We start from the raw sequence: 27,288 nt of genomic DNA on the forward strand, positions 1-27,288 counted from the left end.
CTGAGAAGCGGCAGGTGGGACTGGGGCAGAGCTGTTGTGCGGAGAGCAGAAGGGGGCCTGGTCCGAGGCAATGGTGAGGAGGTACATGGGGAGAGGTCTGAAATGGAATTAGTAGCTCACAATAGTTGTTTGGCTGTGGAAGAAATTAGGAAGAAAAGGACAAATCAGGTGTGGTTCTGAGGCTTCTCGCTTGAGAGACTATGTGGTGCTGGTACTATTTAAAACCAAGAAGACTATGGGGGAGTTTTTAGAGACCTCATCCCCAGAAGGAAAGGAAGAGAGCCTGGCCACAGAGCCAGCCCCAGGTACCCAAAAGAAAAAGTGCTGTCAATGCTGTGTTGTCATGTGACCACTTCTGAGTTCAGTGTTGAAGTTGTGGAGGTTGATGTAATCCATGGATCATCCAGGGAAAGCGTGCCTGGGGACAGCTGGCTTCCTGGGACCAATGCTCAGTGTCCTAGCATCCAGAATGTGTGCCTTGCAGGGAGCCTCGGAGGTAATGGATTGGAGAGGATGGAGTGTCACACAAGACTATAGAAGAGAGGAGAGCAGGTCCTTAGGAAGCCAGGTTGGTGGCAGGATTTGGGATGAGTTGGAGAGGGTTAGTCTGGACGGGGAGAGCTGGTAGGAAGCCCTTACCATAATCTAGGGAAGCGGAAATAGTGTCGCAGATTGAGTAGTGGCAGTGGAAGAGAGAGAAGGTGACCGAGGAGAAAGACGGTGTGGGGCAGAGTCACGAGGACTTGGCACTGTGTGCATGGCTGAAGAAAGAGGCCTTCTGTGATCATCATCCTCAAATTCCAGTGCCATGGGACGCTACTACCTCCATCTTGTTCTTTTTCTAGTTCTTGTTAGAGAAACCCAGCTCAGTGATCGAAGTACTCAGAGCATGTAACCTGACTGCTTTTGTTAACTTCAGTTCCTGCAAACAGCCTAGTTTACAGTACAGTGGAGAATAGCCACGCCCCACCTGCAAAATCCTTTGCATATTCTCCATTCGCAGTAAAAGGAAATGCAGAAAAAAACAGTAGAACGCTTAGTGAAAGAGTTAAAAAAAAAAAAAAGATTTAAGATTTTGGAATTACAATACTTCTTAGCCAAGACCTTTAAAATTGTCTATAAGCCTAGGGTAAGCTGTCAATCAAAATAAACTTGCATGTTGCCAGCCTCCCTGGAATTCATTATACTGGATCCATACAGTCGCTTGTGGTCTTACGTTAGCAGATCTTCCTTAAAAGTATAAGTGCCATTGAGATGCGGTAACTGCACATCTGGTTTCCCAGTGCATTAAGCTGCTGTGTTAAAACACATATATAACCACCTCTGTCCACACTGTGCACTCACTCTAACACTCAAGATGCTTGGCAGTTAGACTAGAAAGGGCACAAACCCTTTTTTTTTTGTCTGTTTGGCAATTAACCATTCACTGGCTTTTTTTGTTGTAACATGCACTTCCTTTCTCTTGTTTTCATTCAAGCTGTGTACGCCATGGAAATTAATGTGGAGAAAGACAAACAAACAGGAGAGACCAAGATTCTCTCTGCATCCACCATTGGCCCAGAGGGGGTCCATCAGAGAGGAGTCAAAGTCTATGATGACGGTACCAAAGTAGTATATGAGGTGCACTCGGGAGGCACTGTGGTAGAAAATGGAGTGCACAAGTTAAGCTCAAAGGATGTAGAAGCGCTTATTCAGAAGGCGGGACAATCAAGCTTCAGAGGAGGGCACGTGTCAGAAAGAACTGTGATCGCAGACGGGAGCCTCGGCCACCCGAAGGAACACATGCTCTGCAAAGAAGCCAAGTTAGAAATGGTACATAAGTCTAGGAAAGATCATTCTTCCGGGACCCCAGGGCAGCAGCCCCAAGCCCCCAGCACTGAAGGGCCCGAGGCCAACTTGGATCAACCAGTCACCATGATTTTCATGGGCTACCAAAATATTGAGGATGAAGAGGAGACGAAGAAGGTGCTAGGCTATGATGAAACCATCAAGGCGGAATTGGTCCTCATTGACGAAGACGATGAGAAGTCATTGAGGGAGAAGACAGTGACAGACGTGTCCACCATCGATGGGAATGCAGCCGAGCTTGTGTCCGGGAGGCTGATCTCAGACACCACAGAGCCCTCATCCCCAGAAGGAAAGGAAGAGAGCCTGGCCACAGAGCCAGCCCCAGGTACCCAAAAGAAAAAGCGCTGTCAATGCTGTGTTGTCATGTGACCACTTCTTTCTTCCCTTTTCTTCTGGGCAGCCTCTGGGCTCTCTACCACTTCCGTAGACCTCACTGTACCACTAACTGCAATACTGTGAACTGGAAGCAAACACCTGCTTTGCCTTGCAGTTGGATTGCTTGGGTCTCTCTCATTTTTCTCCCCCTTTCATTTTTCTCCAGTTTCCTCACCTGAGAGACAACGTGCATGTGTGTGCTTCAATCTTTCCAAGAACTTGCTTTTCCTCTAAACCTTTCCTTGTGTCTTCAAGAGTGAATCAGTTTCTTACTGCTCAATTGGAATGGACTCTTCACATCAGCCCGTTCTATAGTAGCCTTAATTCACTTGACTGGAATTGAACCCATGGCATTGGGGGTTTCATGTTGTAGCGTGTTCCTATAACGTAGTCACATGTCACCACGTCGCTGACTTCCCACTTGCTTCCCTTGCTGTGGATCTTTGCTTTTATATCGTGTGTGGCAAAATGCTGTTGGCTCCAGCTGGTTGTTAGCGTGGCCAAAAGTGGACCTTACTTAGTCTGTTCAATCTAGGGTGATGCTTTTTGCTGCCTTACATAAGCTTCCAGATTACAGTGTTGTGCACCTATGGCTTTCCTTCTGTTAAAACTGAAATGAAGTCTGATGTAAAAGAAAAGGAACCCAGTGCGTGTCACAGCTGAAATGTAGGACTGATTCCGTAACCTGCCCATCAGCAGCCGTCTCTTTCTGTGGCTTAACTGATGGACCCTTTATATATGAAGCACCATTTTTAATTTTCTAAGGACATGAAGCAAACATTGTTTTGAGCATTCGTAGTAATCTCTAAACTTAGGCATATCCATGAGCCTTGCTTCTATTCTCTCAGAAAAAAAAATGTAAATTTTTATATTGTTTTCTTTTTCACGGATATTTTCTGATCATGTTAATCTATTTTCAACGAAGGAATCATTTTGAGGAGTATCTCTGCAGTGACCATATTTCTAGAACAGTCTTTCTGACCTACCGTGGTTGCTGCCAAGTTTCCACTTCATTGTGGATGGTCGGTGCTGGAACTGAATTTACCTGTTCATCTCCCCTGCCCACTTGATTACAGAGCCTTACTTCTGGACTCTTTTCTTTCTGTCCCCATGAGAAAGAGAATGTTTCCCGTAACGTCACGATGTAGGTTTATCCACCCTTCAAAATAAGTTTGAAAATGTAAAAAATGTGTAAGAAAGACCTGTCTTCTCCACATTAAGTACTTAAACTCATTCCACAAGTACCAATTGAGTGGCACATAGCTGAGCTTCTTAAGGCATGTTTCTTAAACTTCTGGAGATTTCAGTACATCAAAGAATAGTTTTTTGTTTTTTTTTTTTAATCTAGACCACAATGAACAATTCTTTAAATAAATTCTTAGCATTCTCCCAAAGCAAGCAACCACATGTGTAGTAAAACCAAAGGGAAGCAATAGAGTAAAAAAAAATAATATAGTAATAAAATAAAGATGTAACATTTTAACTGGTTCTAATAACAGAGATCTCTTAACTTGAAGTTATTTGCCCAGATGTTCACAGCACTGTTGCAAATCATTCACAAGATATATCTATGTTCTATAGAACATAGTTTTAAAAAACTATACAGTAAGTCATGCTCCATCAAGTCTAACCTCTGTAGAAAGCAGACAAGAAAAAAATAAGGTAGTCTTGAGAGAATTTCTTTATGGAACCAACTAAATTTGTCCTAAATAGCTTTCTCAGTGCTAAATCTAACTGTTAATATTATAAGTTTCTTGGCTTGAACTTATATTTATTCCAAATGGAAAGGGGGGAAAAATGACATTTTTATTGTTAAAAGTTAATTTCTCTCAAATTATATTTCAATGAGCACGAAGTAAGTCACTTTATTACCAATAGGTAAGCAAAAAAAGTTAAGAAGGGACAAATAAAGGAGCTAAATTCTGCCTCCTAAGATGATTCCATCAATGGCTTGCTTTTGAATAGTAGAGGGGATTCCCTCCAAATAATCTCAGGTTCACCAAAGCAGCTGCAGTTGAGTAAAGCTGCTGTCTTATCTCGGAATAGCATCTGGTTTTTCTTCCTAGAAATCTCCCCACTCAGCTTCACGCTCCTCAGTCAATGGTCACTTACGCTTCATTTAAATGTCGAAGAGAATGACGTGCCAGATAAACCTATTTACGTAGAAAATGAAAACAGTTTCAATGTTTGGACAATCTATTATTTTAATAATTTATTTAATAAAGAAACAATCTAAAAGCTTACCATAATTTATCTTTTTTTACTCACTTAGGGATTACAATGATCCAATAGGAGTTTTTAAAAGCACAGTTAGTGAGTGGAATGGTAGAATGTAGAACCCTTGAGCTTGCTGTTTGATAAACAGAATCAGTCTTTGAGGACAGATAATTTCCAGAAATGACCTACCCGTCCTTCCGTAGTGAGCTAGTTCCTCATGAAGAAAATGATCTGCCCCTCCCACCGCAACCCTACACAACAGATCTGGAAGACCAATGATAATCTGCACTTTCATTCATCAGTTATCATTATAGGGATTAGCAAATTATACGAATTAGATGTCTCTTTATAATTTTACTGTTAAAGCTTATCATTTAATGGTTTAAAGGAAGACATGTTACCTTTATTAAAATGATATGTGGCCATAGTAAATGGTTTGTTTGAATATGGCATATATTTGCTTATTTTGCATCATTTTCCTATCAAAATAGAGGATTTAGGGTCAGCCAGTACTTTTATAAGATGAGACCTATAATCTCACCTACAGCAACAAGTAACTACATAACGAACATATCCTCAGTGTCGTGATGGAGAACGTTCTGCCTTCCTTGCCATTATTCTCTCTGTAAAAACTTTATTATGTATGGTATCACACCTTCCAAAAATACAGGGTATTGACTTACATAACCTAATTAGAGAACCAGTAACGAAGCTGTAAAACCATGGTCTTTTTGAGCCAATGGTTAGTTGGATTGTCTTCTAAAATTATATATCCAGTTCCAATTTAAATGGAAAGAGGAGAAAGAGGGAAAGGAGGGATATTTCATTTGTTAGAGATTTTCAGTGGCATTGAATTAAAGATCTTTTAACGGTTAAAATGATAAAGTTTAACCTTACATATCCTGACAAATCTCGATGACTTGTACATCCTTGCCTTTGTTTTCTTTGATGTGCAATAGGACAAACTAAGGGGAATTTTTTTTTTTTTTTACCTCGTACCACTTTTGCCCTTAATTCTATTAATTCCTTCCATAAGCAAAATTTGTTGCCTCTAAAAGTGATTTGATAGTGTCCAGTGATGTCACTTAATACTGGGTGTAGAGAGGATGAGGAGCGAGGGAATTCCCTTCTGGCCAAACCCAAAGCATGGTATCCTTAAGCCTCCTGAGCAACCTAAAAGTATTCAAAGACTTTCAGGAAACTCAAATTCTAGAGTTCATTAGATTTGACTCCTTTTTGAACTGTTAATGTACATGTATAGCTTTAAATTCCCACCAACTCCGTTTTACTTCCTGGTCATAAACATGTTTTTTCCTACATACAAGTAGAATGTTTTGTTTTGGTTAGGGTTAAGTTTTTTATAAAAGGGGAAAAAACATGAAGGTACAGTATCCTCTCCAGAGCAAAACGTTCAGGCCAAGTGGGAAAACAGCTCATTTCTCTTCGCTTCCTGCAGAATTTCATTTCAAGGGACCACGGAACACCCTTGGAATGACCATTTATTTAATGCCAGTGAACCAATGGATAGCGAAAGAGGAGGGAGGGAATATGGTGACAGAGGCAAAAATCGAACCACTAAACCAGCTCTTCCTTTTTAAAAAGCATTCGCCCTGTCCATTTAAAACACAGGTGAACACAGACAAAATATTCACAGAGGACTTTTTGTTGTCATTCTTGCCGAAAATCTAGATGCTCAGCCATCTCTCTTTGTCACTGGACCCACTGTGGAGTTCGGCTCACCAAAGGGCCCATTCCTTGTGGGAATAGTCTCATCTCCCAAAGGGTTAACTTTGTTTACAGTAAAAACCATTCCAAGGCAAGCAGTTTTAAGTTGCATTTCCGCACCATGCACCTTCAGTTATGGAAACCACAGATAAGTTTTGAAACTTCATAAATATGCAATCTTTTAGAAGCTCCTCAATTTACTATGTATCAAGGTATATAGAACTCCACTGATTAGGGTAGAACCAGCAAATATCCTTTGTCCTGTTGGACGGTACAACCCAGCAGGTAAACAGAGTCATGGTATGTATCCCAAAACAGCTCCAAGAAACCAGCAAGATGAGATCTTTGATTCTCGCTGCTAGTTGACTTTCATTGTATAGCCTTCTTCCGGTCTTATCAGGAAAACTGGCCTGCATTTTCCAGGGACAAAGAAAAATCAGGCTTTTGTGAGGAGCACAATGCAATTATGTGTCTGTATTTTCATAGCTTCTGCGAACTCTGAGATAAAATTCCCATTTTAACAAAAACCAAAATGCTTATTATTTGAATGTAGAAAAATACAAAATAAAGATTACATCCTGAAAGTTTCAAAGGGCAACTTCCCTGGCGATCCTTAGACCAGCCTCGCCCACCTCCCTTAATTTTTATATGACTTAAATAGGCCTCTGCTTCCCCTCTCCGCTCCAATCTAACATAAATTCAGAACCGTTGCATGAAACCTTGCTTTCAACTTGAAAATATAAGATGTAATTTTGGGGATCGCAGGCTTTCTGCATCAAAGATCTGGACAGCCTTAACTTTTGTAAAAAAAACAAAAAACAAAAACAATTTTTCAATGCTCTCTTTTACTAAGCAGGAAACCAAAATGTTTCCTGAAAATTAATGACTTTTTTAGATTTTGTGACTATTTTCTAAGTTTCTATAGGTTGAGGGGTAAATGGTCCTCTTCTCCCCATAATGCCTCTTCCTAGTCAACGGGGGGCTCTTTTTTGCAAGTCACTGCATTTTTATGAAAAGAAAAGTATATTTCATGAACCATAAAATTCTCCCTAGACTTCAGGCAGTCCTTCTGGAGTGAAAGAACAGAAATACAGAAAGAAAAGAATTACAGGGTGGCTTTCTCTTTATTTTCCTATGGTTACTGTACTGTATGGTATGTATGTTTACAGAATGTATCTGCCTTGTGATGTGAACAAAATGAATGACAAAAACAGAGTTCTGATGTGCCATTTGAAAGTTTGCCTTAGCATTGCTGTTTATGTTCTTCTTTTCTGTCCTTTAAAAAAACAAAAAACAAAAAACAAAACGCAGGTTGTATTCCAAAGCTGTATTAACACAACATTCTCTTCCCCACCCCTACCCAGACCGCTTCAGAGCTGTGAATTTCATCACAGGAGCCTTGAGGCAGGACCTTGCAGGTCAGGCCCAAGGGGAATAAAGTGGACATAGCTTGGACATTGTCTATGCCCATCTATCAACCAAGCGTGTTCCTATGTTCTCAGCTGGGTCTGAATATCATGCTCTGACATTCCTGGGCAGGTCACAGGCAGCATATGATCTTCCGCAGTCCTTCTCACAGGGAAGGGGGGGTACTTGTGGACCCCTTCTCTGGGTCTGGGAGCATATTTTTAAGCACAAGTGTCATAGTTTGAAAAAGGAAGAGAGATGGGCTCAGATGGTGTGATTGAGCCCTAACTGAGAGGTGTGCCCATTCATGATAGTCTAAGACGAGTACCACAGGGGTAGGAGTAAGGAGTGGTGATTAGAAATGTAATATTTTACATTTATGTATTTTTTTAAGGAATGATATTTTTATAATGAAATCTATATGCATTATGAAGCTTGAGTTTGAAAACACCCTTGATTGAGTTATTTCTCCATTCCATTAAGGTAACTTTCTGGTGAGTTCTGTAGCACACGCCCAGACCTTGAGGGGCATGATCCAAGGTCCCGTGGCCTGCCCATGTGCCTCCACTGCATGAAATCCAGTGTTTCCAAACAGACCTAGGTTGTAAGATCAAGCTTTCTATGCCTGTCATTAGGTAAACCATGTCGTTTGATAGCTCTCTGGGCTACACCTTTAATGATAATAATGACGTTTTGGAAGGGGATAGCCATTTTAACTGTAAGCCAACCCCAGCAATGACCAAAGTCCAACTATTTCACATATTTAAGGACTAATCACTTCATTGGAGGTTAAGGGACCACTCATTATGGTACATCTAAATGATATGGGTAAAATGGTGAGTCAGAAGCCTCTGGCCATCTACGGTTTATACATAAATGTATAAACCAACAATATAAAACTTAGGAGGTATTATTGGCCTTGTAAATACCAATGGGGCTGCACCACATTTTCAGAGTTAAGTAGACACAGAAAAGAATTATCTTTATCTACCCATTAATGAAATTCTGTATTTTTAGAGTTCTTGGATTTTCCCCCCCAATTTTCTGCCAAGCTCCCAAGTTTCCACTGCAATCAAACTCAGTTTCCTAAAGATCTTCACCCACACCAGTTCCTCTGTCTGATGGACAGAGCAGCTTAGGCCTCAGAGTCTGCTCACCACCCCTGTTAGACTCTCTTCCCAGGTAGCGTCCTTGCCCCAGATGGACCCTTTTTCTATGACCCTAAAAGACCAAGAGCCTTTTCCAACAAGGCAAGGTCATAAGCATTCTCTCCAAGTGAAGAAAAATAACCTGTCTGGTTCCCATGCAAGTCATTTCAATTCCATCATCACTAGAATCCCTCCAACAGGCCCAGTTCAAGCCCAGCTATGAACATCAGGGTCATGGAGACAGCTCTCAAAATGAAAGAGCTATGCAGATGCCTGAAGGTGCTAAGGGAGAGTTGATACGCTCTCATCTCGTATCTCACCACGGGAACCTCACAGTGTTGAGATGAGGTGGACAGGGAGCCATCCGGGTCCTTGGTTTTGCAACCAGTCTTTACATCCAGAGAAGCCACCAGGCAATGGCCTGATCCGAACTGTTCTGTGTGCAACTCCAACTCCAATTCCGTGATATCCTATTCAGGCAAGCAGAAGGAGTCCTATCCTTTGCGGGGTTCCGGAACATTCTTCCCTCCTCTCAAGCTCCTGCCTTAGTAGAGTTGAAATCACACAGGGGTTCCAGAAAATGTTGTGTCTGATGCAGCTTTTCAGTGAATGTAGGTTGTTGATGGAATTTTCAGCTTTAGCAGCTCACTCGGGGTGAGTGACATCTCTGTAAATATTTCCATTTCTGTGGTTGGTTGGGGGGTGGGGTGGGGGCCTGTCGTGCTGACTCTGAAGTAGACTTGCTGGGCTAGCTGCTGTACTTTGTAACCTGAAGTGTACTTTGACTGTTCCGACTTCAGAAATAACACTGCCAGTGACAGCCAATGCTGTACTTGTGGCTTCTCTCTGTTCCTCTGTACAGTATGAATAGACAATAAACTGCCTTTTCACTGCATCTACCTCTGTGTGTCCGTGCCCCGATTCTTTCCCCTTCCCACCTGCCACGAGTGGATCCCAGGCCAGACCGCCTCGGGAGCACCTTCGACCGCTCGCTAACACTAAACACTAACCCAGTGCCTTTCCAACTGGAGCGTGCCTCAGAATCACATGGGGCGGGGGGTGGGGGGGACCCGCTAAGAAGGTGGAGACTCAGTCACACCTCTGGAACTCAGATTCAGGTTCCTGGGTGGGGCCTGCTCACCTGCGTTTTTAATAATGTCTCCAGGTGATTCTGATACATGTGGTTCCTGGCCCATCCGTGGGTTTGGGGGCCCCACAGGGGGCATCCCTGTGGCCTGCCTGTTCCAGCTGGTTTCCACACTAATGCACTTCCCCAGCACTTCCTCTCTCTCACCTGCTCTTGCACATCTGTCTCCACACCTGTCATCCTTTTTCTTCTTCCTTGCAAGCCCCTAGCAGTGGCATCGACTGTGATCCCGTGGGTCAAACGTGGGCTGCCCCTTAGGCTGTAAGTATTCATGCACTGTAGTCTTAGGAACAGGAGCATCTGAAGGCACATGGGGACTTGGTTATTCTTCTTTACCACTGTATCCTCTCTATCTAGAATAGGCTCAACAAACTTTTTCTGGAAATGGCCAGATAGTAAGTATTTTGGCTTTGCAGGCCAGATGATTTCTGTCACAGCTAGTCCGCTCTGCCAGGAGGCAGCCATGCACTGCACATAAATGAATGAGTGTGGCTATGTTCCAAAAAACCTTATGTATAAAAAACAGACAGTAGACTGGATTTGGCCCTCAGGCTTGTAGTGTGCTAATCCCTGGCCTCCAATGGGGCCTGGCACATAGTAGGTACTCAATAAAAAATATTGAAAAGGTATTATATGATAGAATGGACAGGTGATACCACCTGAAGAACTGTCATAGAAATTTGTTTTCTTTGAGGATATGGAGTAAAAGAAATCAGTTGGGGAGCTCTCATCCGTTTGGGTTCCATAGTGGATTTTGTTTTTCATGTCTTTATGTATGGAAGTTAACTTGAAAGTTTAAAGCATGAATGGTGCCTTGTAGACAGCTCAAACTGCCGAGTTAACAAGAGTTTCAACCAGTAGATAGCTGAAGAAGTACAAGGACGTCTCGTCCTTGTCAGCAGCACTGGGGATGGTCCCTAAATATCTAAGCATTTGATCCAAACGTCTGTGGAACTACATTTTGTCTGAGCCATCCTATACAGTGAAGGCAGGGCTTTCTTTATATTACTTTCTTTGTTAATTGAAATACTCTTTAGGGTGTGGACATGTGGGCCGGAACCACAATGGCACATTACACATCCCATAACCGAGGGCACACTAACAGTGAAACACCAGGAGCTGTGTGTTTCTATCCACCACCAGTGCTGTTGTGGAGTTAAAGGAAATTATATTTACGCAAAGCGCCTGGTAAGCAGGAAGTGGATAACAAATGTTAGTTTACATGTGATGAGAAAGTGTCTGTCCCTCTACCAAAGGGTTCACCTTTCCCAAATGTAAAGAGTATAGGCTGTTCCGGTGTGTTTCAGAACCAGCATAAAAATGGAAGCCGCTTTTCCCTTCTTTGGGCTTGGGACTACTTTTGTATTACCTTGAACCATATGAAATTGACATTTTGGAGATCAATAGTGTTGAACGTTGACAGTTCCATAGAGTTCAATCTAATAATTCTATTCTGGGGATCATTTTCCATCAGAGAGGGCAAAAAATGACCAGAACTCCAAATACAGCAGGAGGAATTTAGATAAGAAAATAAGAACTTTGAAAGGGAACATGGTTCGGTACCACCAACACAGAACTAGGCATTTCCCTTGGGTGTGTAGGATTTCCTATGATCTTACATCGACCCAATGAGGTAGACATTGCTATTGTTCTCCTTTATACACGAGGAAACGGAGTTACTAAGATAGTGAGCACCTCGCCCAATGTAGCAGAGCTACAAACTGGGGTGGGGGTGGGCATGGGAGGGACAAGATTTCAAGCCCAGCTCTAACTTACTTCTACACAGAAGGCTCTATGTCATGAAAGTGGTTTGAGGATGCAGCTAAGGCTGGACACAGAAAAGATTTGGGGAATGGAACCGTCTATGCAAAAAAAAAAAAAAAAAAAAAAACCAGAAAATGGCACCGGATCTTATTTTGCACCTTTACGTACTCAGGCAAACGCTCTGTAATATCACCGCCCTCTGGAGGCTGGGAGGTGTCTCTGCCGACTTCCACCCCAAGAGAAAAGCAGAGGGTAAAATCACCCGCAGTTCTCTGTTCATTACCGCTTGATCGTTTTTCCTTCCCCATTTAGGAAAAGGATTAACAAAATTGCCCAAACAACTCCATAAACTCTAGGAGTGGCGTGTCCATCTCTGAATAAGCTCAGATGGTTTTGTTGTTGTTACTGATGATGATAGGATTGCTATTATAATTATTAAATCACCCGTGTCACAAACAGCTAAGAGGAACAGGGCTGGCATTATGCACCTGCCTTCGGATCTAGGCTGTGTCACCCTTCGGCAGCACCACTACCTCCCCAGCAGCCCAGCGCTTTTCTCACAGTGTCAAATCCTCTACTTCATGGACGATGTGCAAAAGCAAAGATTTGCTATTTAGGAGTTCAGGCTACCAGATCTGAAAGAGATCATCAAGTACAGAAATCACAAGATGGCTATCCATAGGCTGAATCTGGCCTTCAGTTACATAAATTTTGCCTGCCTAGTGCTTTCAAATAGTTTTTAATTCATTGCCAAAAATATTAAGAGAATTCTCATTTTTAAAGTATGGATTTCCAGCTTCTCTAGATTTTAGAGCCTCTGTCTTTTTTTTTTTTAAAGTCTCAAAGTTATTTATTCTGTACAAGTTTCCACTATACATTAGACATTTACACAATAAACGAGTATGCACCAGCCCTTTGGCTCAGGCTCATAGGTCTTCCCTGGAGAAGGGTGTCAGGCCATTTAAACTCAGGGTGTCTTTCTCTGATGCCTCCTCCTGGGAACACTGGAAGGCACTAGGCTTCAAGTTGTATGGGTGTGCAAAGAGCTCCATGCACAGAGCCCCATGCCTTGGTGCTGAACAGCTTTACTCTCTGGGAGAGCACAGAGTTGTGTCCAACTACGTAGGGCAAAATCAAGCCCATGGGAAAGAATCATACAACTGAGGCAAGATGTCCCAGGATATGCAGGCTCTAGCTCCCAGGGTAGGACTGAAGACCAATGCCAAGAGGAACCAAGGGTGGCATGGGCATCCCTGAGAAACTTGGTGCAGAGGGCTTAAGTCTAGGAGACTCTGAGAAGGTTGGGGGTAGAGGATGGTGGGAGGGTCAGGGGGGAAAAGCATGTTAAGAGGGAATAAATTAAAGGTGAGAGAAGCACCAGGGATAAGAGGCTTGTGCTGTCCTTCTATTGTTTTCCTAGCTAACAATTGCATAGAACTGATGGCCACCTGTCCCCTTTAGAGGATCTATACTCTCATTCACCATCACCACCACCACTTCCTATTATCTCACTCCTGGTCAGCTTCCTTTGTTTATGTCACCTGCCTGGCCCCTGTTGACATTCCTAATCTACCATAATCCACCCACTTTATGGTTGGGTCAAATGAGTCCCAGGTGGGAGATGAGACTTACCCATAGCAAGATAATAGCTGAGCCAGAGCTAGGGATGAAGTCTCCTGAACTCTTTTGGAAGCACGAGGTTTTATACTATGTTTGGTTTTGGATCTGACAGAAGCATTAAAATTTTGAACAAGCTGTGGGCAGAAAACCCATCTCAGTAGCTGGTGCTTTTACTTTTTGACAGGGAAACCCACCTACTTGTATAATGATAGATTATCACAAGGCTCGTGAGCTCATTTGCAACTCAAGGGAAAAAAATCCTTTTCCTACAACAATTTATAGTATATAGATTATCTTACTCTGTCTTCCTTAGGTTAAATGAAAATGTAATGTTTTAAGAACTTTGCGGTATCATACGCTTTTTGGTAAAAAGTTTCATTCCTGGAAAAATAAACAAAAACTTTGTAATCAACAGTTGAATAGTTCTGGCGGCTTCACATCTCTTCTTAGGGAAAATACAAGGCAAATCCCATATATACTTAAATTTAAATGTGGTCTTCTCTCCTCTCCTAATTCGTGGTCTTTTGTCATGCTCCTGAGGCTATATGGTCATGGAATAGAAATGTTCTCTAATGTTTACTCCCTTATCTTATTAAGAAAAGCAATCAGCAAGAAATTTGACAATTCAGAGAACAGAGGAAATGGGAATCTTTCCTCCCTTGGCTTGTCATCAAAGACCAATGCAATCTAGTGTTTTCTTTTCTTTCTTTTTTTTTTTTAATTTTAACTAGAGGCTAATCAAATTTAAGATGATAATCGTATTTCTCCACTTTCTTTTCATTTCCAAGTCACTGAGAATTAAAAATATGAGCAGTGGACCTACTCTTTTCAGTTCAGGATTGTAGGTCAGCCTGGAGGGCAACTTGGAAGCGAGGTGCGGTCCGGGGTCAGTGTGACGCGTCCCATCCATACTCTCAGTATATGCAGTCTCAAATTCCATGTCTTAAAGAGTGGTTTCAAGCCAGAGTACATAAACAGGTTCAGTTGTTTCTTCTTTCCCTGAATTCCAACCAAATCCTAACTACACTCAGAGACTCAGTACGAGATTCTGTCACATACCTTAATTCGGTTTTTCTTAAACTTTGACTTTTGGGCACCACTTTAATTATTTTTATCCTGTATATATACATTACCTGTGGACCATTATTTGGTTTTTTAACCACTTATTTGACTTAAATTTACTTAAAATGTAGCTTTGTAGCCCTACCTTAAATAGGTAGCACATGCCATACAAAGTAACTGTCTAGGGGGGCTCCTGGCTGGATCAAGCAGAAGAGCATGAGACTTTTGATCTCGGGGGTCGTGAGTTTGAGCCCCACACTGGGTGTAGAGATTACTAAAAAAATAAATGAATAAACTTGAAAAAAATATAACTGTCAAAATAAAGGCAAATCAACATCATTAATTCCCAGCTGCATACTGTTGCCTAATCGTACAGTTACCTGAGACCAGCTCTCTCATTGTCAGAGAAGGGAATGACCAGGTTGGCAAGCTGTCAGACATACACCTGCATCTCTTTCATATAACCAGATGGAATGAAAGAGAACCCAAATGGCAATCACTCTCTCACTATGTGGCTCAGTATTATTTAGTACCATGTTCATTTACCGCTAAAATTTTGGAAACACTTCTTCCCCTGTTATGTTCCCTTAAAAATCCCGGTTTGTCAGGGGCACCTGGGTAGCTCAGCTGGTTGAGTGACTGACTTTGGCTCAGGTCATGATCCTGGAGTCCCAGGATTGAGTCCCGCATCGGGCTCCCTGCTCAGCAGGGAGTCTGCTTCTCCCTCTGACCCTCCCCCCTCTCATGTGCTCTCTTTCTCTCATTCTCTCTCTCTCAAATAAATAAATAAAATCTTAAAAAAAAAAAAAAATCCCAGTTTGCCATTTTGAAGATTAGGGTGAGAAATAAAAAGTGACTTGCTGAAGCCCCAGGAAAGAAGGAGCAGAGACACAGAACTGGTAATCACACCCAGGTCCGGGGGGGCTTCAAATTCTTTCTGTCACCCCAGGTGCCTGTCCCCGCTGCGCCTTGCATAAGGAATGAATTGAATATATCTGCAGCCAACTTCAAGTCTCCATAAGGCTCTCCATCATTTAAACAAACAAAAGTAACATCTGTTCCAGCTCGAGCTCTCTGGCGTAAGCACTTTTTCACTGATGGAGGCCAGATCCAATTGGGCTCCTTCTGCCTCACTTGAGCAAAGTTCCAGGATCAGATGTGCGCTTCCAGGTAGAGGGGGAGCTGAGGGGCTGGATCCTCCGTGCAGGACTCCTGCCTTCAGGTTTGGCATACCTTCTGCGCTCTAGCAGGTGGACGCCTGCTCAGGAGACTTTCTTGGTTAATTCTCGAAGAGTCAGGGATTTAGTCGATGCAAGCTGTAAAACTCTCGGCACTAGAGATGAAGAAGATATTAATGGAAGAAGAACCGTCTCAAGTTCAGGGACATCTCAACTTCTCCTTTTCTCTTCTCTTCCCTTTTCTTCTCTCTTCACTCTTCCCCTCATTCCTCTCTTCTCTAGTCTTTTCTGTTGAATGAGTTGTTGTCCATGTGAGATGCACTCCCACCTGTAGGGTGAGTTGGACTTCTCAAAGAGCCCGTGAGTTCTCCCACGAAGCGCCATGCTGGAGGTCTCTGCTTCTCCTTTCCTGCTTGCTGCACATTATGATCTGGGACATTTCCTTAAAAATAGGATTATACTAGGACCCCACCCCAGAGATCCTGATTTAATTGGTGTGGATGAGGCCTGGGGCATTTATTAAATGACTCCAAGTGATTCTAATGGGGGCTGCTGGGTTGGAAACAACAGCACAGAGGAGCCCAGGGTGGGCAGGAGTGGTCCAGAGGAGAGGTCTAGGTTGGAATCTTTGTCTCAGCTCACAAAACCAAGAAGAAAAGGAGCCTTTGGAAGCAAGACCAAAGTCAAATTCTGGGTTTGTCTTTGGCCAACTGGGTACTCTTGGACAATTGATTTCAATTCACCGAACCTCAGTCTCCTCTTCTGTAAAATGAGTATAATACTTTGTAGGGCTTCTATTAGGAATATTCTAAAGACTTTTCTTTCTGCTTTCCCTTTCTCCTTTCTTTCCCCTTACAAAAGGAAAGTGTTTGAGGCAGTTTATAGGAAAAGACACAGCAGAAAAGAATATAGAGGGAAATCAGGTCAAGAGAAAAATAAGACAAAACTAGAGGACTCAATCTAGCATAGATTTCTGAATGTGTATTTCTCTCTCCTTCATTTGAGCAATTCAGTTTGTAAAATGTGGGACATGATTCTTCTTTATTAACCAAACCACTGAATTCTAATTTCTTGGGTCTGTTTCAAAAAGAAAGAAAACATGAAATTATACAATCAGCATTTTTTAGTGTGAAGGGACCCATGGCCTGGACTTCGTCCTAGTTCTGCCATTGATTGTATGACTTAGAAGAGTCCTTTTTCCTCTCTTGGCCCCAACTTTCTCATCTATAAAATGAGTAATTTTACTAGATGACTGTTAAAGCAGTTCTGGGTGACATTCTAGGTGGATGTTAATATCAGGAGTCTTTCTCTATAAGAAAGAAGGAAGGAAGGAAAGAAGGAAGGAAGGAGGGGAGGGAGGGAGGACTGGGAAGGAGGGGGGGGAAGAAAAAAGAAAAGAAAAATACACCAAGCTGGGAGGGGTGTTTTTCCTCAAAGGTCCAGAAATGTCTGGCCTTTTAAAACCAAAACAGCAGTCTACTGTGGCTCTAGCCTGACTTTGAGGAGCCCCCGGGCAAATCCCTTATCACTGCCTTCATTCAGGGTCTTTCCAAGCCCAGTGGAAATCTGATGGCCATTTTCCTGTGTATAAAATCTAGTGGGGGAACACCTGATTTTCCAAGACTTATTGTCCTCCATGGTTGAAAACAAGAGTTTGGATTCCTTTTTAAAAATCTAAACCAACTGGCCTTACTAGGAGCTAAAGCCTAACATCTTCATGCCCCACTCTTTCCTGACCCCGAGAGTCTTGGAGAATGGGTAAATACCCACCTAAGAGGCTCATGGGAGGTGAGTGCAGCAGACACATACCACTACTCAACCATTCTAGATGGTTTCTCCAAAAGAACCTTAAATGTTTGAGCCACAGAATGACAGTGCTTCTCTCCCCTAGACAATGGATGCTCTGGGTAAAATACAAGCTCCTTCCCTTGTTCCCCATAGCTTAATGTCCAGTGTAACTGGATCTGAAATCAATAAATCAGTTCTGCTCCTTCATAGCTCTGTCTCTTGGGGCCACTTTGTATGCTCTGCAGTATGCCACAGACCATTAACTAAGCATAAGTGTGTTTGTGTTGATGCAAAGAGCTTTAGAAGCAGTAGATAAAATGCCAGTCACAGAAGCTCCCAGTTGAATGGGGTTAGTTGGCTGAAGTTCAGCTGAAGATAGTTTGGTTTCAGGTCTTTTCATCTCTCAGGAGAAAATTCCCCTGGCTGAATGTTGGGAGAAGAAATGGGAATTCTCAGGTCATTTCCTGAGGCCAAGGCGGGTATCGTATCCTTCATGGCACGTGTAGAAGCCTCCATCAAGTCATCACCAAGGCACTGCCCAACTTCACAAGAACAGAGAATTGCTGCTTTATTCGTTCCTTCCAGAATTAAGACCAGACTCTTCTCTCTGAAAGTCAGAATTTACTAAAAAATGTAACACCTTCTCCTCCATTGCCCCTCTCCTCCACAGGTGAGTTCCCACTGGTTCCTAACATAAAGTCTCCTTTCCAATTCAGGAGCCCAGACCTGCCTCTCACTGGCCACACTCACCCCCTGCATTGCTCATGCTGTCTGGTACACATCTAGAATAGCCCTTTTCCTCTCCATATTTTGTGAAGTCATAATCATTACGCTTGGCCAAGCTCAAGTGCCTTCATCTTACATTCCCCGTGTGTCTGCCTCAGCTCCATTTCTATCAGCCCCCTCTGTCCTCTGTCCTCCTGCTCCCCTTATTCATGCTGAGACTTTCCATGGGTCCTCTGTGTTCCTATGATGAAAGACTCATTTTTTAGTTCCAGAAATAGATCAGAAGCAGCATCTTTTCTCTCTAAATTAGTTAACTTTACCCAGACTCTGGGTCAAAAACCATAATCATGATTTAATGCCACTTCTTGGCTCCCAAGACTCTGAGGGAAAGATGGGACAAGTGTCCTTGCCTACCCTCGCCCCCCAAAAAAGGAATTCTGGTTTTAGTTTCTCCCTCCTTGTCAGAAAAGAAGGTCTTGGTGTTGTGCTGACAGCCATGGTCTTCTCTTGTCAGGCCAGAGGAGAGACTAAACTTCTACCAGTGGGTGCCAGGAAAGTTTAGCAGCAGAGCATAGTCAAAACATTTTTGTGTGCCTCATAGGATGAAAGTATGGGTAGGTAGGTGCTCACTACTTTTTGGAGGTGAGTAGGCAAGCAGACACCAGACTGAGGGTGACCAGCTATTTAAGGATTAGACTGCTGAAGTATACCGGTTCTGGCTGGTGGGGAATGGGGCTAGAGTGTCCCGGCAAGACTACCATGTATGATTGTTCAGGTTGCACACTGCAGAATCCTAGAGGGCTCCATTCACATAGAGTATGATGTGAATGGTGCCCTTAGAATTATGCAGTGCATGGCATGCACACTGTACATGCTCAGGCATGTACCTGCTCAGGCAGTAGATAAGTTCTTTGGAACACATAGCTAAAAATCAACCAGAAACTTACATTGTAAACATAGCATTACACCTATATTAAACTTGCCATAGTATGTCAAGTTGCAAGAGCCAGTTTTAACTCCAAGAACTATTGACTTTAACTCCTCAGAACCAGTAATCAAGGCACACTTTCAGGACCGGACCTATTCTTCCTTGATTTTCTCCAGTTAAGTCTAGCATGGTATAGTCTAAACATGTAGTATAGGATGAATGCTGCATGGTGTTGTAGCTGGGATCATGGACCAGAAGGTAAAGGGCCAGTTGCTCTTCTCTCTAAGCAGAACAGTATTGCTCAGGCATGAGAGGCTCCCCAGTGGCTGCTTAGAAAGTTTTCTCTGACCCAGGTGACCTTATGTCCATGTTTGCCCATGTTTTCCCTGGCCTAATTCTCAGCAGTGTTCCAGTTTGATGATAGAGCACATGATCACTCTACCTCTGGCATGCAGATGAGAGTCTCTGCTTCATCAGCCATCCCCACACCTGAGACCAGCCTTTCCTTTGATTGATCCTTTGACAGTTCCCCAGGATGCAGAGCAGTGCTCAGGGCACAGCTAGGGCTCTTTACTCAAACTGACCATTATGAAGGATCAGACAGAGTGTCGTGGGACAGTCAGCTATCACATCAAATCATTTCCTTTTTTTCTTTGCCATTTATGGTTGGTTTCATATTCCTATGGGCATGCGATGAAGAGGAAGAGTTAAAGAAAGAAAGCAGAAAACCATCAAACTCAGTACTTACTAGCCAAACACAGACTCAGCAGGGGACATGGCTCTTGGCCCCTGTCATTTGCCTGCTGTCCCTGGTTGTTGATGGAGGAGATTGACTGTTGCGGGTACTCAGTAGTTATATTTACCACCAGTGCATGGGAGGGAGGGTGGAGGGTGACAGAGTCCTTTGCAAATGCACATTCATCCAACAACAACCAAGAAATACCCACAAGATGGGGTGCCCGAGTGGCTCAGTCGGTTAAGTAGCCAACTCTTGGTTTCGGCTTGGGTCATGATCTCCAGGTACTGGGACCAAGCCCCAAATTGGTCTCCATGCTCAGCAGGGAGTCGGCTTGAGGATTCCCTCTCCCTCTCCCTCTATCCTTCCCTCCACTCACGCTCTCTCACTCTCTCTCTCTCAAATAAATAAAATAAATTAAAAAAAAAAAGAAATACCCATAAGACTGTGCAGATGCTGCCCAAGGCCTGAACCCATGTGCACAAATGACTCAGAGTTCAGATTCTCGAGTCTAATGGCCACTTCTTTGTGCCTCAGTTTCTTCCTGTATGAAGTAGTAATGAGGGCTAAATCTCTTGTAAGTTGTTTTGGACACTGCCTGGTGAATGTGGGCAGAATTAAAATATTAGCTATTAGTAGGAATAGTAACAGCAGCTTTGAGAGCCAGAGCAGGCTCTGAGAATGGTATGAAGCGGGGGTCAGTAACTATCATTCTTGGGGCAAATATGGCTCTCTGCCTGTTCTTGTAAATAAAGTTTTATTGGGACACAGTTATGCCCACTTGTTTACATATAGTCTGGGAATGCTCTGTTGAGTTGTCGGGAAAGAAACCATGCGGCACATGAAGCCTCAAATATTTATTGTTTAGTACTTCACAAAAAAAAATTTGCTAGCATAAGTCAGATACTCAAATTCACTTTCCGAGTCTACTGGCATTTACTGACTAATGATTAAATGCCCTCAACTGTACTAGATTTTTTTAACATATATTATCTAATTTGACTTTCACAAGAAGTAGCTCTTCAAGGTCAATGGAAATATCAGCTCATTTTACCTAATGAGGCTCAGAGCACTTGTGACTTGTGTCAAATTGTAGAGCCAGGATGAATACTCCGGTCTCCTGATCCTAGGCCCAGAATTTCAGGAGTCACCAGGGCAGGCGTCCTGAAGGAGGTGGGTTTGCACTTGCTCTTGAAGAACGAGTGTGACTGTCAGTAAGCAAGGATGAGACCCGGGGGAGGGCATTCCAGACAGAAGGAACTCATTGATCAAAGGGTCTGAAGTGGGAAGCTCAGGCTGTGTCTGGTCATCTAATTTTGCAGAACAGGAGGCGACTGATGGAACTGAGGTCATGGAGTGCAAGAAGTGGCTTGAGGCCAGGATGTGGAGGGACAGGGTGTTCCTCAAGGAAGAAGTTACAGACTGAAAGTTCAAGGACAGGCTGGTGGACGTACTGTGTTTGGCCTTTACTGTATTGACTCACACAGGGTATTTTGTTTGGTTTGGTTTTAATGTGGATTTATAAAACATTCCACAATTTTATCTTCTCATGAAAAAGTAAAGTATTTAGTCACACTTGGGCCCACATTCCTAGGAAGCAGGAAATAGCTGGAGTTGAGTTCAGCTGCCTCCTTTAGATGGGACACCTGCTTTCCTGCAGGCCTAATCAGTACCATCTTTAGACCCAAGCAAGAGGAGCCCCTCTCCTGAGCCCTGGACTTTAGTAGGCCCTTACTCTGATCACATCCTTTTCCATATGATAAGTCTTTGGCTTCAAGGGGACTTGACCTCTCAGAGCCTGTACGCTTCTCCTGCTCCAGAGGCCAGGACTCAGAATTCTCTGCTTGGATGGTTCAGGCTCACCTCTAGGAGTTATATGAGTCTCTTCCCTAGGTCTGTCCTTCCAAGGGTGGGGACACACTGAGGAGTGTACCAAGGGGGAGCAGATTGTGATGGGGGTAGGGGATGTGCAGATGGAGCTCTGAAGTGCAGGCTGGAGTGTCCACCACGGCCTGCAAGTCCCCTGAAGATGCAGGACAGAGCCGGGAGCCAGAAGAGAAGGAATGTGGGTAACAGGCCAGAGGACCTTGCTCTGTACCACCAGGTCTCACCCTGGGGCTCCTAGGAATGCAGGAACACAGTTTGAACTTGGCCTTCTGAGTCAGCATGAAATATATTTGCCAACTTAGGGGGAGGTAACATAGTTTAATAATTTAGAGCTTAATTTCCAACTTTTAAATATTGACACATATTTATGTGGTTTCCACTTGTATACTGGCTCTAAGCCTCAAACCCCATCTCAAATCCTGCTTCTTGACTATTGGTAGTTTAAAGTAGGAACAGGCTGCAGTCCCCAGAGGCTCCTATGACTTTACACCATTGACGTAACTTGTCTGGTCCTTATAGGCATAGGAGTGTGGCCCTTGCTATGAGCAATTAGTGCAAAAGAAGTTGAAGACTTTTGATCAGGGCATAGTGTGTCCTGTAGACAGAGAATGAAGCAGGAGGGCCAGTTAGGGGGGGTCCTAGGTCTAAACGAGTGGAAATAAGAAAGGAAGGGACAGAACAATAGGAAATTTTTTTTTTCTTGCACAATGATCTTTAGGTTAAGATGGCCAATCCCAGTTTGCCTGGGACTTTCTTGGTTTCGGTTCTGAAAGCTTGCATCCCAGGAAACCCCTCAGTTCTATTGACACTGGGAAGGTTGGACCTAAACATCAGGTCCCATCATATTGAGATCTTACTATAGCTGAGCCGCCTCAGAACCAGGGGCACTTGGACCTGAGGACAACTTTGCTTCTGGAAGCAAACTGTCCAGCTATTTCTATTCCTCAACCATAAATCAAAAATTTCTCTTGACTAGGGCAAATAACTCAGACCACAGAGGTATCCCCCAGGTGCTGCAGAATCAGTTCTCATGGCAAGGGTGTGTTCAGGGCCCCATTGACTCATCAGAAGGCTTAGGTTTCAGATTCATGCTGGAAGAGAAGGCATTTCCAGTCTACCTTTGCTGGACACAGGATGTCAATTTCCCACCTGTTTCTGGCCATTGTCATTACCCTCAGAATTAAGAGATCACACATGGCATCTGGAATTATGGAATTCTCACTAAATTAGATTCTAATCTGTTCTAGAGCCAGCATTTATTAGTAAAATCAGAATCCTCAGGAAAACAATATTTAAGTCCCAGACATGTGGCCTTGGACAAGTGACTTAACTTCCCTGAACCTTAATTTTCTTCATCTATGAAGTAGAACTAACAATCCCTACCACAGATTTGCTCTGGGAATAGATTTTTAAATGCTTCCTGCATAAAAGAATTGAAAGCAGGGACTTGAACAGCAGACCAGTGTTCATAGAAGCATTATTCCCAGTAGCCAGCTGTGTCCATTGGCAGGTGGATAAACAAAATGTGGTGTACCTATATAATGGAATATTATTCAGCCTCAAAAAGGAATGAAATTCTGAAACATGCTACCACATGGATGGACATTGAAAAATCATGCTAAGTTATACAAGCCAGACCGCAGACAAATACTATATGAGGCACGAGACTAGTCAAACTCATCGAGACAGAAAGTAGAATAGAGATTACCGGGGGTGGAAGGGAGGGAGAAATAGGGAGTGAGTATTTAATGGGCACAGAGTTTCAGTTTGGGATGATAAAAAAGTTCTAGAGCTGGATATGCTGATGGTTCTACAACACTGTAAATGTACTTCATGCCGCTGAATCGTATACTTAAAAACGGTGAAAATATGTATGCATTTAGGAGCCCAATAAAAAGTAAATGCCTCTGTCTCATGCAGTACGTGGCCACTGAAGACAGCCCCCAAAGAAGAGAAAAGAGCTAGAAGGAGAATCCCAACCCTGTCATTTCCAGGCGAAGGAATTCCCAGGCGTATTCTTTCACTTTGAGCCTCATTTTCCACGTCTTGTCAAACCGTTTTCTTCTTTGGAGATGGGAAAGTTTAATAAGACTTAAATATACAAGACTAAGCCTGGCAAAGTGCCTGCTCTTCAGGAATTGTTGAGTAAGAGCTACGGGGACGGGGTTGGCGTATCTCACGTCAGAGAGAGGAGCACGTAGTCACCGCTGAGACCTAACATGCAGGAGAACAATAACTATTTTGAGTGCTGAGGGCCAAATAACTGTATATCCAAACATTGAAATATGATATATGCAAGTATTTTTTTTTTTTTAAAGATTTATTTATTTATTTATTTGAGAGAGAGAGAATGAGAGAGAGCACATGAGAGGGGTTAGGGTCAGAGGGAGAAGCAGACTCCCTGCCGAGCAGGGAGCCCGATGCGGGACTCGATCCCGGGACTCCAGGATCATGACCTGAGCCGAAGGCAGTCGCTTAACCAACTGAGCCACCCAGGCACCCCGATATATGCAAGTATTAAAAAAAAAAAGGAAGAAGCATTTTGCTAAAGCCAAGCAATAGGTGAGGGGAGAGCCATTTGACTCCATGTCTTGAAGGGACAAGTGTCAAGACCTTTGCAGACATGTCTTAAAGCCACCAGGGGCTTACTTCAGGAAGCTCCACAGGAACGGAAAACTAAGAACGAGTGTACCGGGGACTGCTACCTTGGTGGTGTTCAGGGGTCTGAGGTACGCGGTGGGCTCAGTGGGGGTTCTTTCTCTAGCAGGCAGGAGGGCGTGTGAATAGCTGGGTGTCTCTCTCCACCACCAGACTGACTTCATGAAAGCAAAGGACACGGCCCTTTTCTCCGCAACGGTCCCAGCACGATAGTCCCACACAGTGCTTGGTGCATAAACAGACCCCATAAATAGTTGTTGGCTAAATGAACAGATGGATGGGGAAGGGGTTGGGACCGAGGCTCAGAAATTCTGGAAACCGCCCCCAGGATTAGCCTCTTCGGCATAGCTCCCCCGGAGAAAGGGACTCCTTGTTTGCTCCGAGGCCATGGTGGCCCTAGAGGTCTGGTCTGTGGGCGGCTTCAGGCCCCTGCACCAGCGGGGGCTGGGAAACCTCCCTCTTGACTTCCACTGAGTGGAAACTGAAACCGGAATAACAGGAGAAAATAAAAAAAATCAACAGTGGCTCTTTTGATTATAATGCTATCTCATTTCTAAGCAGTTCTCCCCATTTCCTGTTTATAGCTTCAACTAAGAGCAAGAGTGACCAAATCTCTGCGCAGAAGCTTTTCTCTAGGGACTTCAAGGCAGGGCGGCAACAGGAAGCCGTCAGGACTCTTCTGGCCAGCCAGGCAGTTTTGATCGTGCCCTGGGTGGGGGTGGGATGTGTGGGTTTCTGAAAGAGCCTCCAGGTCTGTGTCCGGCCTTCAGCACCTACCACGCATAGCGGCTCCCAGTGCCCCGGGTCCTGGGGACTCCGGGTGAAGTCAGCGTGAGGGAACTAGGCAGGGAGGCCCCGAGGAGCGCGGAGTGACGTTCAGGGCCGCTGGGCAGCTGTGCGTCACTGTCAGCCCGGCCAGTCCGAAAGGTTGTCCCTGGCAGGCCTTCGGTCTGCACGCAGATGATCTCAGGCTTTCCTCCAGGGATAGAACAGGGTCCCTGGATTTTTAGGGAGGGACTCTAGACCCAGTTCCTATCCTGGCTACAAAACTGTGGAGCTTGCCACAGACAGAGGGACACTTGGGGACTTAGGGGCTAAAACAGGGATAGGAAAGCAAATGCCCAGCTGCACGGTTGCAAACTGCAAGGCCCTCTGACCCGTAGTTCTTCTCTGCCCCTCCCCCCACGTACACAGGCACACACGTGTATGTGTCACATATGTGCACGCACTGCGTGTGTACACACATGCACACTGCACGCATATACACATACATGGCACGTGTGTGCGCAGACCCCATGTGTACGCACATGCACGCATGTGCATGCCGCACATGTGGACATAGACACACATGTACGTGTATGTGTGCCACGTGTTTGCGCACAGCACGCGCACACACATGTACACATCACATGGGTACGTACACACACGTACACATACGCGTGCGTACATCACACAGCACACACACACGCACGCACGCGCACACACACCCTCTCAGGCTCTGTGAACATTTCAGCTGACACCTGAAAAAGTAGAGAAGTAGCAACGCCAAGAGTGGGTAGGCACAGAGAGCAACTGCAAAGGCTCTGCAGCCCCGTAGCTGGTCTCTGGGCCAAGGAGCACAGCGGCGGCTCCCTCCACACCCGGGGCTCTCTTGCCTCTGGGACTGCTCTCTCTGAAAAGATCCATGCCCTCTCTCCTAACCTTCCAGTGCCTTTCTCATCCACTGAAACTCCTAAATTCATTCCCAAAGTCAGTGGGTATAAATATTGCTCCACAAACCCACGTGCAAGAAGCAATTCTTAGTTTCTTTAAGTCAAATTATATTAGACTCTGAGGTCCAGAGCTGCTGGCCTGGCAGGCAATTCAATCTCAGTCTTTCTCGGGATTCCCTCTGATGCAGACTTGTGCAGAGGTGCCATGCTCCCCACGGCGGGTGGGGGGAGGCCCACCATCACTGGGCCCCACTGGTTTGTCCTCAGATGCCTTGTTCTGGGCCACCACTCCCCCCGGCCCCTTCAGGAAGCCTGTGCGGCTTCTGAGCCCTACTTGGGGACGAGGACCTGGGCAGAGGCTGGGAGCCGGCTTCCGCACACACACCACATTATTTCTCCCCGCAGGTCTCCTCCACCCTGAGCCCAGCAGCAGCCTAGCTGAGCGCTCCCCTCTTTAGCTCTGGGAGGAAAGTGCCCACCCCTCCCCCAGGAGGCCCACCTTAATTTCCCTAATGAGTTTTGGCTTTTGCAAAAGATCTGAAGGCCCATTGACCAAAAACAGCTTCTGCCAGAATCCCTCCTCCCCCACCAAGCAAGAGAGCACAAAACCCACCCACCTGCTAGAAATGGAAAGGAGGGTGACCCATAGGAAGCACCCCCACAGATGTTTCCTGGACCTTGCCACTAGGGTCTCTCTGTTCTCAGGAATGCAATCCACCCAGCCCCTGAACTTGAACTCCCTGAGAACAATGCTTCTCTAACTATCTTGGTGAAGAATCACATTTTATTTTCTTCTTCTTAAATTTAAATTGAGATTTCCAATTCATTCCAAAATGATAATTTTGTGAAGTACAATGAAAGAAACTATTAGAAAAGTGAAAAAAAAAAAACCCACAGAATACAGGTACCAATTTTTATTAGATTCAACAAATTGCTATAAAAGTTTCTAAATATTTTCTCTCCATTGTGTAGCCTCACCTCGTCACAGACAGGTGTCTGACTGTGGAAGGGCACATGCTGGGGGCCACACACTTTGAGGAGCATGGCTTTAGAGCACTCAGAAAGGAAGATAGTGTCTCCTCACCTCTAAAAGGACCTTAGTCAGGTCATGATCTCAGGGTCCCAAGATCAAGCCCCGCATCAGGCTCCCTGCTCAGTGGGGAGTCTGCTTGAGATTCTCTCTCTCCCTCTCCCTCTGCTTCCCCCTCACACACACACACTAGTGCTCTCTCTCTCTCTCTCAAATAAATAAATGAAATCTTTTTTTTTAAATGAGCTTAGTGAAGTATAGACTCTTCAAGAGGTTAAAGTAGAAGGCAGAAACAGGGACAGCCTTCCCCAGTGAGCTGAGAAACTAAAATT

General features: G+C 44.2%; 1 protein-coding gene across 11 annotated transcripts in view; it reads left to right on the top strand.

Moving 5' to 3' along the window:
• The window catches only part of PALM2AKAP2 (PALM2 and AKAP2 fusion), a 448,663-nt gene that overhangs the window by 254,716 nt on the left and 166,659 nt on the right, over positions 1 to 27,288 (top strand). For 2 of the 11 annotated variants that reach the window (XM_032418286.1, XM_032418287.1), the window contains one exon: positions 1,478 to 9,615. The exons of the other annotated variants lie outside the window; for them this stretch is intronic. In XM_032418286.1, coding sequence (XP_032274177.1) covers positions 1,478 to 2,217 — 740 coding nt within the window. In that variant the 3' untranslated portion in view covers positions 2,218 to 9,615. Of the gene's footprint in view, positions 1 to 1,477; positions 9,616 to 27,288 lie in introns of those variants that run through there. 11 annotated transcript variants of the gene reach the window in all.

This window comes from Phoca vitulina, unplaced genomic scaffold (genome assembly GCF_004348235.1).
Source record: "Phoca vitulina isolate PV1807 unplaced genomic scaffold, GSC_HSeal_1.0 scaffold21, whole genome shotgun sequence".
NCBI lineage: Eukaryota > Metazoa > Chordata > Mammalia > Carnivora > Phocidae > Phoca > Phoca vitulina.